Consider the following 13338-nt stretch of genomic DNA (forward strand, 5'->3'; position numbering starts at 1 on the left):
GCCATCTTGTGGTCATCATTTGGAAGTTTTATCTCACAGCATTATTAACAACCAACTAAACTCAACTGACATCGGAATGTTCAGTAATTTGACGCTTGCTATTAGTCCCGCCTCTGAATTAACTTCTCTCTGTGTTCTACACCTGCAGCAATAATGGTTACCCTAGCAACTATATATAACAATGCCTTGTCGGTTTGAGGGACCATGTCCATTCTAAGAATAATAATAATGCTTATAATTGATTACATTTATAGCGCTTTAAAAAAAAACAAAAAAACATCAACAACAAAAGCAAAACAAATACATAAAACCATGTCATAAAAGCAGCGATCAAAGTCTAACAAAGTCTAGCAGTATTATCATTATGAATATTCTACTCATTCTATTTCTATGGAGCCCTCCCAATCCCCCTTACCTGTAGACAGTTGCTGTACCAGGGCACCAAGCTGCTCAGAGCTGGCTTAGCGCTCCAGTTCTGTTCCCTGGAGTAGGGGCTGGTGAGACTGAGTGACCTCAGAGGGATCTCTCTCAGCAGGATCCCACCCAGATGGTGCAGGTTCCAGATGATCCATTCCACAGAGATCTGGACCTGCATGTCTGGGCAGCGCCGGGCCAGGTGAGACCAGGAGTCGCCCCAGATCACCTGGACGTTCGGCTCGTTGAGGTGGCAGTGCAAGGTGAAGGAGCGGAGGGAGCCGCCGCTAGTACGGCACGACACGGCCAGGCCGGCGAGGAGCTCGTTGGACAGACAGGTGTAGTCGAGGGTGAGGGTGGAGAGGCCCCGGAACCTGGTCAACATCAAATCAAGGTGCGTTTTAAAGACCGCGACAAGTATGTGTGTGTTTGCAGGCACATTATGCACAGTTGCACACACACAAGTAAAAAAAGAGTAGCTAATAAACAAGAGTATGTAGGAGCCTGGGCATTTAGCGCACATTTGCTACTGTAACACGACGCGGGTGGTCTCCATGTTACAGAAGTGTGCAATAGTAGTTGTGTTATGTTCAGTATGTGTTATGTTCTCAAGTCATGAAAGAACGGAGGTCCACAGACACAGCGCTATTCAGTAGGCTACTGTCGTACATAACACGTTTTTAAAAAATGGATGTTTTATGGATGAATTATATTATATTATAGGTTAAAAATACGGGAGATTTACGGGAAAATATTTAAACGGGAGCACAGCGGGAAAGAAAGGTAAAATACGGGAGAATCCCGGGAAAAACGGGAGGGTTGACAGGTGTGTGTTTTGGTTAGGCTGGGAGCGCTCCTACCATCGGTGCTTTTTAGGGCTTCGTTGTATGGTACCTGTACTGTATTATTGACAATAAAGACCATTCATTCATCTTGAGCATGATTTGTCCAAAACAAACCCAACCAATTGTAACTCTGTCAATGAAAATAAAGTTCAATCTAATCTAGTGTAATCTAATCTAAATGAAAGAGCGGATGAATAGATGAGAGAGGAAGTACGAAACAATTAGGAGGTTATTCTGTGTGGGTTATACTGAGTGGTTAGTCGAATCAAATGTATCGATTGCAAGTCGCTTTGGAATAAGGCGTCTGCTAAATTAAACCCAGTTTATGCTTCATAAAACAGGCGGGGGGGAGGAGGGGAATGTGCATGCTCAAACAGGTTCTGGATCGTGCCAGTAGGGGTCGCTCTTGCTCAACCCATTTCATCAAAAAAATACCATTGACCGCAAATACTCTTATTGTGACAACTTGTTTATTGATTTCATACATATAAAAGACAAGGAAATTATACATTCAAAGTGTCCCTTCCGTATAGGTAACATGAGCTTATGAAGTAAACAAATCGGATCATTCCTGATTGTACGATTTGTCATGTTTATATATCCTTAAAGAGTATTTGGTATATACATAAAACATACATTTTTAATGATAGATAGCATAGATAGATAGAAATAATGTAAATGTGTACATGTAAATGTATGGATAGATACAAATGTTAAAAGTAAAACATGATTATGCATGTATATTACAATGTAAGTTAATGGGATAATATACAAATCATTGAATTACAAACGCACAATTATCACATGAAGCATATTACGTATTCACAGCTGGATGAGGGTGATGGCGGACTCGTACCAGACCCAGAAGCCTGCGTAGACGGCCTCGCTGAAGGACGCCTTGAAGCGGTGGATCAGGGACATGGTGTCTCCCACGCTGTATACGGAGATGGTGCCGGCGGAGTGGTCCAGGAACACCCCGATACGAGAGGAGTAGGGCGCGTTGATCTCTATCTGCTCCTTCCCGTGGCGGGCCGAGTAGCTGGAGTCGGAGCAGAAGAGGCTCCAGGACTTGCGGTTGTAGCCGATCCGACAGCCGTCGCCGTAGCCCGTCCTCTTGATGCCTTTGTAGGTGACTCCGATAGACGCTCCCTCCCCGCTCCAGTCCACCTCCCAGTAGTAGCTGCCTCCAGACAGAGGCTCCTTACAGAGGACCTGGGGCAGGCAGTCGAACCGGGCGGTGCTGTCGTCGTAGGACTGGGGGTCTCTCTTCAGGGTGGCCTTGCGGTTCCCTCTGGACAGGGAGAGCTGTCTGTAGGCGGTGTTGGGGTCCAGTGTGAGCTGACAGGCGTCTGAGAGAGGAGAGAGGGTATAATCATGAGTGCCACTGTCTGAGAATTCATACGACTCCTCCCTATAGAGACTAAAGCAGGGGAAGCTTGCTCTAGAAATGACAAGGGTTCAATGGGACCCCGAAGGCTAAGGTCTTGTTAAAATACCAAGATTAGTACAATTACAATACACCACAAAAACACATTATGTCACCAAATTGTAGTACCCAAGGACATCCCCCATCTAAAGGTTTGCAGTGGTTCGTTGAATGACTGCTAGAGCGAGGCTGTAGCAGTTATTGAAGTAACCAAGGTGACCCTGAGGTCGTTCGTGCACAGTGGGAGTACAAGTGGCCCTGCATCTCTGCGCCAGCGTGCAAGTGGAGTCTCAGCGGAGGGAGGTCAACGTCACCTGCCTGTGCTGCTGTGTGCCTCCACCCCCAGCGGGTCAGAACCGATGGGTCACTCGATGGCCACGCCTAGACCGATCGGGCCTATCATCGGGTCTATCATCTGGAAAGCCAGGGGGGTATCAGAAACCGCGTGTGACTTATACACAAATAACAGATTTAATTAACGCATTCACATGATGCATTTTTTTTATTTTTATGTTTCTCTTTTTGCAAGCATACACCCCCTGGCTTTGACACCTTGGTTGACCTATTTCAGGCGAGGTTCTACAGATATTGGAGTTACAGTGTACACACACACCTACTTCCACTCAGGAGCAGTAAAGCGGTAAGTTCGTTGCACATGCTCACATACAAACCTAGGATCTGAGGAATGCAGTAAGGCCACTCCCATGGTGGCCTGTTTCCATGTGGGCTAAACGCCAGATACTGTAGTATTTTAGAGACTACTCTGCTTTTGTAGTCCAACAATGTAACTTATGTATCCCCACAGCCAACGTTGAAATATGGTGTGAATAAATCACGGCTTAACCAACGACCTCTTTTAAATCAGGTTGGACAGATCACATAGTTTGAAGGTATTACAGTGTTTTCCGTTTGACCGTTGTGAGAAACACAGACTCACATTTCAGGAACTCCTCCCTGTGTTTGGGCTCGTGGCTCGGCGACTTGTAAACTGCCACTTCATTATCAGCTGCGGAGAAATTGAAACACAGAATTGAGTCCATGATAAAAGAGGCCAAAGACAAAAAACAAATTAATTGTTTGACAAAATTATTTGTCATATGCATTTGAATTGTTCCTATAACAGGGGGCTTATTACTAGTGTGCATACGTACCATTGGGTGATTTATTACATGGTTCTAACATTAATTACACAGTATGTGCTTGTTTAAAATGGCATAATGGCATAATGGTACCCTGAGAGTTATCAGATCAAATGTAAACACAGAACCATTAAGTAACCTCCCGGAGCCCTTTGATAGTCTCAGGGTTTCTAATAAACAGGCCTGGGGACTTTTTACTGATCAAACACAATACTAGAGGGCCACCTCTGTTTTTTCATGCCATACATACCAAGTTAAAAAGGAAATTATCGACAGCAAATTACCCATTTGTGACCCCACTCACAAAATGCAATTAACTGCAAATTAATTCAATTCAGGGGGAAGCCTTTTATGTATTATTTATTAACTAAGCAACCAGATAAAAATGTTGTTGTTGTAGGGGATTGGTGAGAGTGTGGTGGGTTGGAATTTCCGTTCCTGGACTCATGCCATTCCAGCATTCCAAATGTTTCCCAAAACGAAATCGTCAGGGAGTTCAAGACCCGACGTGATCGACTCACCTTGGATTGTCCGCTTGTTTTTAGCTTCATCCAGTTGGCAGAAAGGCATTTTGTTCACTGAAATTAGGAAATTGTTGCTTGAGTAAACAGGCGACTATTCTGTGATCATCATTGTAGCTACAAGTTCTAAAAAGACGAGGCCTTGACCTTATCAAAACATGGGTTAGGGTAGAAGCTTCATGTATGTCTACATCATCCATTATCTGAGGTAACAAGCCCTTTCCCTCACCTGTCTTGGCCACCTTGACCAGCTCCTCGTTGCTGAAGTCGTGGAGCTGCTGTTTAATGTCAGACACGGCCTTCGTCACGGGGCCAAAGGTGAAGTAGGGGTTGACTGAGACGGTGGGCAGCTCCTCGGCCTCTGTCTGGGCTATGAGCATGTGGTAGCTCTACAAAACAGACGACAGGAGACATGTGAGTGCATGTTTTTGTTTTCTTTGTGTGTCACATTGTTTGCCTAAAAGCCTAAAAAAAAACGGTGCCCCATGTTAACGTGAAGTGGATATTGTTACAAGGTATGTTCACTTGAAATAATGGTTGTTAAAGGGGTAAGGTCAGCACTCGAGTTGAGGGGGGATGAGGGGGGATGGCATCCCCCCTGAAATAAAAACGGTCAAAATCATCCCCCTTCTAAAACTGCCATCCCCCCTTTCCATCCATGTCATTTTATCAATGAACGTGGTATTACTGCTATTTCAACATTTAGTTTTGCGCATATTGAGTAAAATACTGTGGGCAAGGGAGGGGGCATGCACACATGCAATGACATTTTTACCAAGTCACTGACACTGAAGTCACTGACGCTGTGGGGATGCTAAAATTGTCTCCATATGATAAAAATCCACCATCCCCCCTGATTTTCTTTTACAACTTGAGTACTGGGTAAGGTGATAAGGTGTAGAGGAAAGTCACCTGGATGAAGTGGATGTGGTCCTCCGTGCGGGACAGCAGGGTGATCTCGGCGTCTCTCTTCTTCAGGTCGGCGATCTCGTGGCTCAGCCGATCCAGGTGGCCCTCGGCGTTGTTGAGCGCCGACTTCTTATTGGAGGAGATCAGCTTGGTCATCTCCTGCTGCATCCTCTCGATGGAGCGCAGCATGTCCCCGAACAGCTTCTCCATCTCCTGCATGGCCCTCTGCGCCGAGCTCTGGAGGAGAAACACACACCACACACACAGGGGACTCCCGTCAACCTTCTGGAAGCTATGCTATTGTTGTAGTTTTATATCATTTTATACTGAGAATTGAAGTCTCTCTACAGTTTGGCGAATCTAGCACTCAAGGAAGGCCCATTTCCTTCTTGTAAGGGACGGGCCAAGATCTGTGGCGCAGTGAATAATTCTGACTGTGGACAGGGCCCATAACTTGTGCAATCACAGATAGGGGAGGGAGGGCGAAATTTAACCAATTACCATGAACGAAATGATGGAGTTACAGGTGACGGTTTTTCAGTATGAATGAGGTGTAGTATGTTAAAATGTTGTTTACTAAATAGACTTTAGTTGACAGTAGGTGAGGCAGACCTTTAGTGAGTCCACAGCTTGTTTCAGCTCCTCCATCTGCTTCAGCCTCTCATGGATCTTCTCCTGGATCTCCGCCTGTGTAGCTCCCAGGCGTTGCTGTGGAGGAAACGTGGAAACGAGGGAGAGTGTTCAGAGATTTGTTTATCTAAACGGATCCCCGTTAGTCATCAACATAGTGATGACTGTTCTTCCTGGGGTCCACATGAAAGACAGACAGTCAAACATAACAACAACATCAATCAACATAGGAATAATTAGTGTTAATAATTAATGTAATAATTAACTAATTAATTAGTTAATCATTCACTTATTAAAACTCAAAATTAACTAAATAAAATATAAGATAACAGCATTAAAATAAAATACAAGTAGCAAAGTAGTATACAAAATAATAGAACAAGACAGAGAGTTCACACCAGAACTAGAGTTTTATCATCGGGGCAAAGGTCAGACTGGGCTAAATCGCCATTTATTTACGGACGACAGCTTCTTTCAGTTTCTTTTTGACGCAGGATTTATTACCAATAAGGGTCAGATATGAGATATGACACGTGTGAAGTGGCATGCACTTCTTCTCATCCCATATAACCATCAAGGTCTCGGGGTGAGTCGGAATCAAATAGTGCTGTCCCAAACGACTATTTTTCTAACGATTAATCTAGCGATTATTTTATCGGTTATTCGATTAGTCTAACGACTAATTTATCGATAAGTCTAACGATAATTTTTGTACTGTAAAAAAAAAAAAAAAAAAAAAATATGTTGTCTCCACCTCACTGCTATGTTTAGCCAACTTGAATGCCAACATGGCCATTTAGAAGTCTGTCCATCACCACAACACATAGCTAGCTAACGTTACTCTCGCTGCTATGTTATGATTAGCTAAATTGATGCTAACGTAGCATGCGAGCTACGAGCTAGATAACGTACAGTAGGTGCTCGCACCACAATGACAATAGGCTACCGTAGCTAGCCAGCTACATAGCTAACGTTACTAACACCAGAAGACAAGACATACGAACTGTGGTGAGCTACATTGCTTGTGTAACATTAGCTAGTAGCTATCCATTTTTCACTCATACACTTAATTGTCTCGCCTGGTAAAATAAAGGTAAAAAAAAAAAAAAAAAAAGCGCCATTTTGTTTATTTACGACTAACCGACGCATATTACGCTAACCGACGTATTGACGTAGTCGGTGACGTCGACGACGTCGAATAATCGTAACAGCCCTATACAGTATATTCATTTAGTTGGCACTTGGCAGGTTATTTCAATACTGTCTTAGTGCCTCAAATAACCAAATCTAGCAAGTAAATGACGAGTAGCAGTGCATGACAATCAGGAGAAAGGAGTGCCGTAGATAAGCCCTGTCGCAACACCTCAGCCAACTGCCATCACACACACAGTGTAGGCTCAATCCATATGGGTGGATCTAACTGACTCCCTGAGGCGTTTGTCTTAGGGGCTTGGCATATACTAGCTGCTCTTCCAACATGTGACTTCTCAGTCATGTCTGCAGAGTAAATTTACAGAGCAAAAGAAACAACATGTGCTTTTAAAAAGAGAGGAAAAACAAAAGCCCAGTAAAACTGTAAACTCTCAGCGTTGTTTTCATGGTTTCACCTGTGTTCAGACTTCACGGCGAACAACATAAGAGCAGCGAGTGTTTAATGATAGGTCCGCTATTTTTATTTATATATTTTATTTATTTATTTATTTTTGTTGGTATTTACGAGAGGGGAAAAGATCTCTGACCTGTTCGTCCGCCCTCTCCTGCTCGGCAGACACCATGTCGTGACCCTTGTGCTCCTTGACCGTGCACAGCACGCAGATGCACATCTGGTCCGTGCGGCAGTACAGCTCCAGACCCTTCTGGTGCTGCGGGCAGATCTGCCTGTCCAGGTGGCCGATCTCGTCCACCAGCTTGTGCCTCTTGAAGGTGGCCCCTTCGAAGTGGGGCTTCAGGTGCTTCTCACAGTAGGAGGCCAGGCACATCAGGCACGACTTGACCGCCTTGTGCTTCTTCCCGATGCAGATGTCGCAGCCCACGTCCTGGGGCCCGGCGTAGTTGTTGTAGTCGGGGGACGGAGGGGGGGGCGGGAAGGCCTCGGAGGTCCGGGGGGTGGAGGAGGAGTGGCGCGAGCCCCCCAGGCGGCGGGGGGTGGGCCTCTTATTGTAGGTGACCCTGCACTGGGGGCAGTTGTAGGAGCCCGTGTGGTCGGCATGGTCCCAGTAGGTCTTCAGGCAGATGGAGCAGAAGACGTGGCCGCAGGGGATGGACACGGGGTCCCTCAGCTCCTCCTTACACAGGTGGCAGCTGTCCTGGTCGTACGACATCGGGGCAGCCTGATGCTGTATCCACTATGGTAGAAGAAGGTAGTGAGATGGTTGTCTGTCTGTGAGCTCTGAGGAGCAAAGTGAGCCACAGGGGCTATTGAAGTTTGTTATATAGAGAAAACAGGGAGGGCTACCAAACTGGTTGAGCAGAAACTAGTAAAAAAGAGGGTGTGGCGAAGGTGAGGACAGGGAGAAAATGCCAGCATCAGTCAGGGGACTGAGGATATGGAAAGTGAGAGAGGAATTCTTCTTAAATGGATTATCTCATCATTCAGCTTTGTTTTGATAGTGAGGTAGAGGTAGATCATTTGAGTTGCTTTCAGTGTGGCGGCGTTCCTAGCTGTGGTGAAGACATGATGTTGTGGGGTGTTGTGGGGTGTTCACAGTGAGAAGTGGTTTCAGAGGGTTCCTGATTGATTGCAGCCAGGCAGCTTCCCCGGGGCCCAGCTGAAGGCTAGATGATATATGGCCACTCAGGGCCGGGCAACACTGACCTGATTGTAAAGGGAGTCAAAGCCTGCCTGCAAATTCAGAAAAGGAGGGAATATGGACAACTTCTTGAAGACTTTTCTCTAGAATGACAAATGTCAAAACTACTTCCTCTATATTCCTTATGTTCAAGTCAGGACTAAAAACCCATCTTTTAATATTGCCTTTAAATGACTAAATAATTTAATTATGATTATATAATGATTGGAGCACTTTGAGCTGCAACGTTTGCAGGAAAGCGCTATACAAATAAAAAGTTATTATTATTATTATACATCCTGTTGACTGGTCACTGTGATTATGAAATCTTTCACATCTTTCACCAATTCAACATTGCGCAGATCTACCAGTTATCTGAGGAGAAGTGATGTGTAAAACTGTATTTTAAATATCTTCATAAAGTCAAGTCTTAAATATCTCCATAAGGTAAAGTCTTAAATATCTTCATAAAGTAAAGTCTTAAATATCTTCATAAAGTAAAGTCTTAAATATCTTCATAAAATCAAGTCTTAAATATCTCCATAAAGTCAAGTCTTCATATTTTAATCGAGTCAAGTGTGAAATGTTTTCACGGCAAGGGACGTCTTAAATATTTTCAATGCAGGCAGAGGTTGTACATTGTTTCCCTTTTTCGATTGTATTTTATCTTTCATTTTTTTCTTCCCCCCCTGCTTTTATATTCATTTTATGCTTGTATATGTTTTTATATTCACTTTATATTTTTATCCCTGTTGTAAAGCACTTTGAGCTGCATTGTATGAAAGGTGCTATATAAATAAAGCTTTACTTACTTACTTACCAGGGCTAAAGGTATGGATCTGTACTAACATAAGACTTCCTAAGGGTTGGTATTTGATATTGTGAGTTTGGAGAAATGTTTCATTTGAGCATCATTAACTCTGTTAAGTACCGTAACTGTGTTAAGTAACTGTGTTAAGTAACTCTGTTAAGTAACTGTGTTAAGTAACTGTGTTAAGTAACTCTGTTAAGTAACTCTGTTAAGTAACGGTGTTAAGTAACTCTGTTAAGTACTCTGTTAAGTAACGGTGTTAAGTAACTCTGTTAAGTAACTCTGTTAAGCTTCACTGAGCCACTGGAATCTGCTTTGAGCAACTGGAATTGAGTTTCAACAGTTATTCATCCTACCATGTAGTTAAGACCTACCATCCTACCATGTAGTTAAGAGCAGTTAATTATCAACTCCTTATTTCCCATTGAATTTCCTCTCAATCTCAACTATGTTCCTGTGTTTTGTTTTGTCTTTTGATGCATGTGAAAGAGAATATGTGAAAAATGTGAAAGAGGAAACAATCTTTTGATGGTAGTTTCCTAGAGCAACAATTAAAGCAAAGTGTTTGGGTGACACAGCACAACACCAGCACAACCTGCCCTTTATGAGAGTATAATTAATCAGGAAGTATTTTATTTATATTATTTAGTATTTTCTGAATTAATCCGTGGTGCATTTTTCAACCCACCACACATCCCTCCCACTCCCCCACATCTCTCCTCATCTCAGACTAAAGTCTCCTCCCTACCAACGTGGCTGTCAGCTCAGAGTCTCAAGGTTGTTACAGATGAAGAATGGAATGTGTCCAGGCCAGATAGTCCAGATAACACGGGAGCCCAGAGGGCTGCCTAAAATAATTCCATTGTGTGAGAGCCCAGCGTCGACACTGGCCAAACTGGCCAACCTTAAAGGGTATGTTAGCCATCCGAAACCACTATAGATTACATAATACCCACAACTATAGTGTTATGTTTGACCAGAATGATGATGCAGACCTGTTTTGGTGCTTGTGTGAGTGTAGGGGTTTAAATCCCTTGTTGGATGATTCAGTGGTAGATTTGACCTGAATTGACCCTTTGAAATGACAAAAGAAGCAAGTGTCCAACAGCTTAAGTACTGTGTTGTTGTTTTTTAAAGCTGGGTTCATAACATTAAAAGGAGCAATCTTGGATTCAAACAACAACAAAGTGGTCCCTGCAGGTGAGATGCGGCTGGAGAAATGTAACCACTCTTCAGTTCATATAGAGAGCTGCGGATGCAAGGATGCAAGGCCAGGGCAGATGAGGACAATATCCAGTGACACCTCAGTTTTTGTCGTTCAATATCAGTATTATATCATGTCTTTCACGCCGTCTTTTATATGAGTAGTCAAAGTTACTCATGTTAGTTTCTAAAGCCCTAAATGGCCTCGCCCCAACTCTACATCACACAACTCTTGGACGATGCCTCCAGCGCGAGATCCCTCAGATCCGAGGAAAAGAGACTCTTGATAGTCCCCCGATCAAAGCTGGTGACAAGGGGAGATCTCAGGGCCTTTGCAGTGGAACGACCTCCCCCTGAACATCAAGGCCACCCCCCGATCTAGAGACTTTCAAGACTCTGCTGAAAACTCTGTTCACTGTGGTGAACAAGGCTACTGAGATGTTCCTGATGTGTTATATATAATATGAATGTTTGTCTTTAAATGTGTGCGGTTATGAATGTTGGACATCCTCCATGTTTACGTGTCCTTACCCGTCTGTGTTTCCATATTCCATTATGTTTTAGAGTCCGCGCCCAGGGGGCCCTAACCCGGTGTAGTTTGGTGCGTGTTTAAATTGACTATGACTCAGCTGCCCTTGAAGTGAACTTTGATTCTATAAACGCTGTGTGCATTCAATAAAGATATGTCATGGGGAGGCGGGGTTGGCCCTTTTTACTGGGGTTATTTCCTGTGAGTAATAGTGATATATGTGTCTGCGTTGTGCATAGTGACATAATCACGTTGCGGTAGTAAATACATCACTATGTGATTCAACTGTGAGACATCTAAACACGCTTCAACTGTGAGACATCTAAACACGCTTCAACTGTGAGACATCTAAACACGCTTCAACTGTGAGACATCTAAACACGCTTCAACTGTGAGACATCTAAACACGCTTCAACTGTGAGACATCTAAACACGCTTCAACTGTGAGACATCTAAACACGCTTCAGCAGCTGTGAGACATCTAAACACGCTTCAACTGTGAGACATCTAAACACGCTTCAGCAGCTGTGAGACATCTAAACACGCTTCAACTGTGAGACATCTAAACACGCTTCAGCAGCTGTGAGACATCTAAACACGCTTCAACTGTGAGACATCTAAACACGCTTCAACTGTGAGACATCTAAACACGCTTCAGCAGAGTGACATATCACCTGACTGTTTACCACAGGTACCACACTTGTTAACCGCAGATAAAAGACGTCTCATTAATCTGCCGCTTTTCACTGATTAGTTGCAAAATCTACATTTCCTGTACAGTAGATATTGTATAACAGTTTCTTGTCTGATTAGTTGAAAGCCATGAGATTTCTGACCAGGCTAGAAGTTAGAAAGTAGTGAACTGTCCGAATTATTAGAATGTCTAAATTATTGTCCATTGTCTATATTAATTAGACATTTTTAGTGCACTACAGTACAAACCATGTTCCCCCTGATAACAGGTGAACTGTGCTAGTAAATCGTTGGAATTGTCAACCTTCCTTGTTTTTGTGGAGTTCTTTTTTGTGTGCAACCTGTTCACTTTCATCTGGCCTCTGTCCAGACTCCTCCTCTCCACCCTGTGTATCTGCCCGCACTAACAAAGGTGACCATTGTTCCAAGGAAACACTTGTAAATACCTTGTCTCCATGTACTAACCAATCACACAGACTGAGCTGGATCCTTGACTTCTACACTCAACAGCCTCTCTCTCTCTCTCCCCCCTGAAACCTGCTTACCCCTCACTACACCTGATGCAACAGATATGCTCAATGATTCATTTCTTTTGACCTTTCACCCTGAACTAGGCCACAGTAGACCACGTGGTCTCTGCCTGCTTTAAATGTAAAAGATATGATACGTTTATGAGAACAGAGCCTGCCTGCTTTAATAAAGTATGAGTGATGGACATTATTCTTTTAATTTCATTTAAGCCTGTTGCAACAGATTGTATCGTGACTTAGGCATTTGTCTTGGAATGATCCTGTTCTGAGGAACTGGTATTGTACCTTTTTTATTTCTATTGCCCGACTCTTTTCTCACATAAATCAAGATAGTAGACATATTTGTGCATGTTTGTGCATATTTGGCAGCGAATGACCTCTTCCCTCATAGGCCCAGGGCCACGTCATTCTCTCTCAGGTAGTTAATCAGTAAGAGCTGCACTCACATCAGAGACTGACCTGGTATCTGATCAACACATAAGAGGAAGGAAAACTGGATTATCAGAAACCACCTGACCAAATATGGAGTGAGGCGAAACTATCTATGAAGTGATGCAATAAGATATAGGATAAGGGAGGAGCCGAATGTGCCTTTCACAACCGGTTGGTCCGATGCGTTTCTGAAGCCCTGTGATTGGACTGAATAATTACAATTTAAGTTCGGTATGAAATCCAAGTATTCTAATTGCATCACTGCATTAAACATGACTTTGACTGGCTAATGAGTCTTCAATAGGCCCTCGAGACACATACATGAGAAAAAATAGAAACCAAGTCACGCCCTTGGCCTGAGAGGAACTAAGGTGTACATTGAAATGCAAATTAGATGATTTCAGCAGTTGTCATGATGGACCCAGAGCGGGTGTGACAATGTGAGTCATTGAACAGTCAATAACTAA

At 43.5% G+C, this 13338-nt stretch overlaps 1 protein-coding gene across 1 annotated transcript; it reads right to left on the reverse strand.

Moving 5' to 3' along the window:
* Nucleotides 1-2081: 2081 nt before the first annotated feature.
* Nucleotides 2082-8205, reverse strand: ftr83 (finTRIM family, member 83; the record flags this gene model as incomplete). Its single annotated transcript, XM_080549764.1, has 7 exons — nucleotides 2082-2608; nucleotides 3623-3691; nucleotides 4346-4402; nucleotides 4575-4734; nucleotides 5258-5491; nucleotides 5867-5962; nucleotides 7624-8205. 7 exons carry the CDS (start codon nucleotides 8203-8205, stop codon nucleotides 2082-2084), a joined length of 1725 nt encoding a protein of 574 aa, XP_080405890.1.
* Nucleotides 8206-13338: the final 5133 nt, after the last annotated feature.

This window comes from Nansenia antarctica (assembly GCF_963989245.1).
Source record: "Nansenia antarctica genome assembly, chromosome: 20".
In the NCBI taxonomy this organism is placed as follows: domain Eukaryota; kingdom Metazoa; phylum Chordata; class Actinopteri; order Argentiniformes; family Microstomatidae; genus Nansenia; species Nansenia antarctica.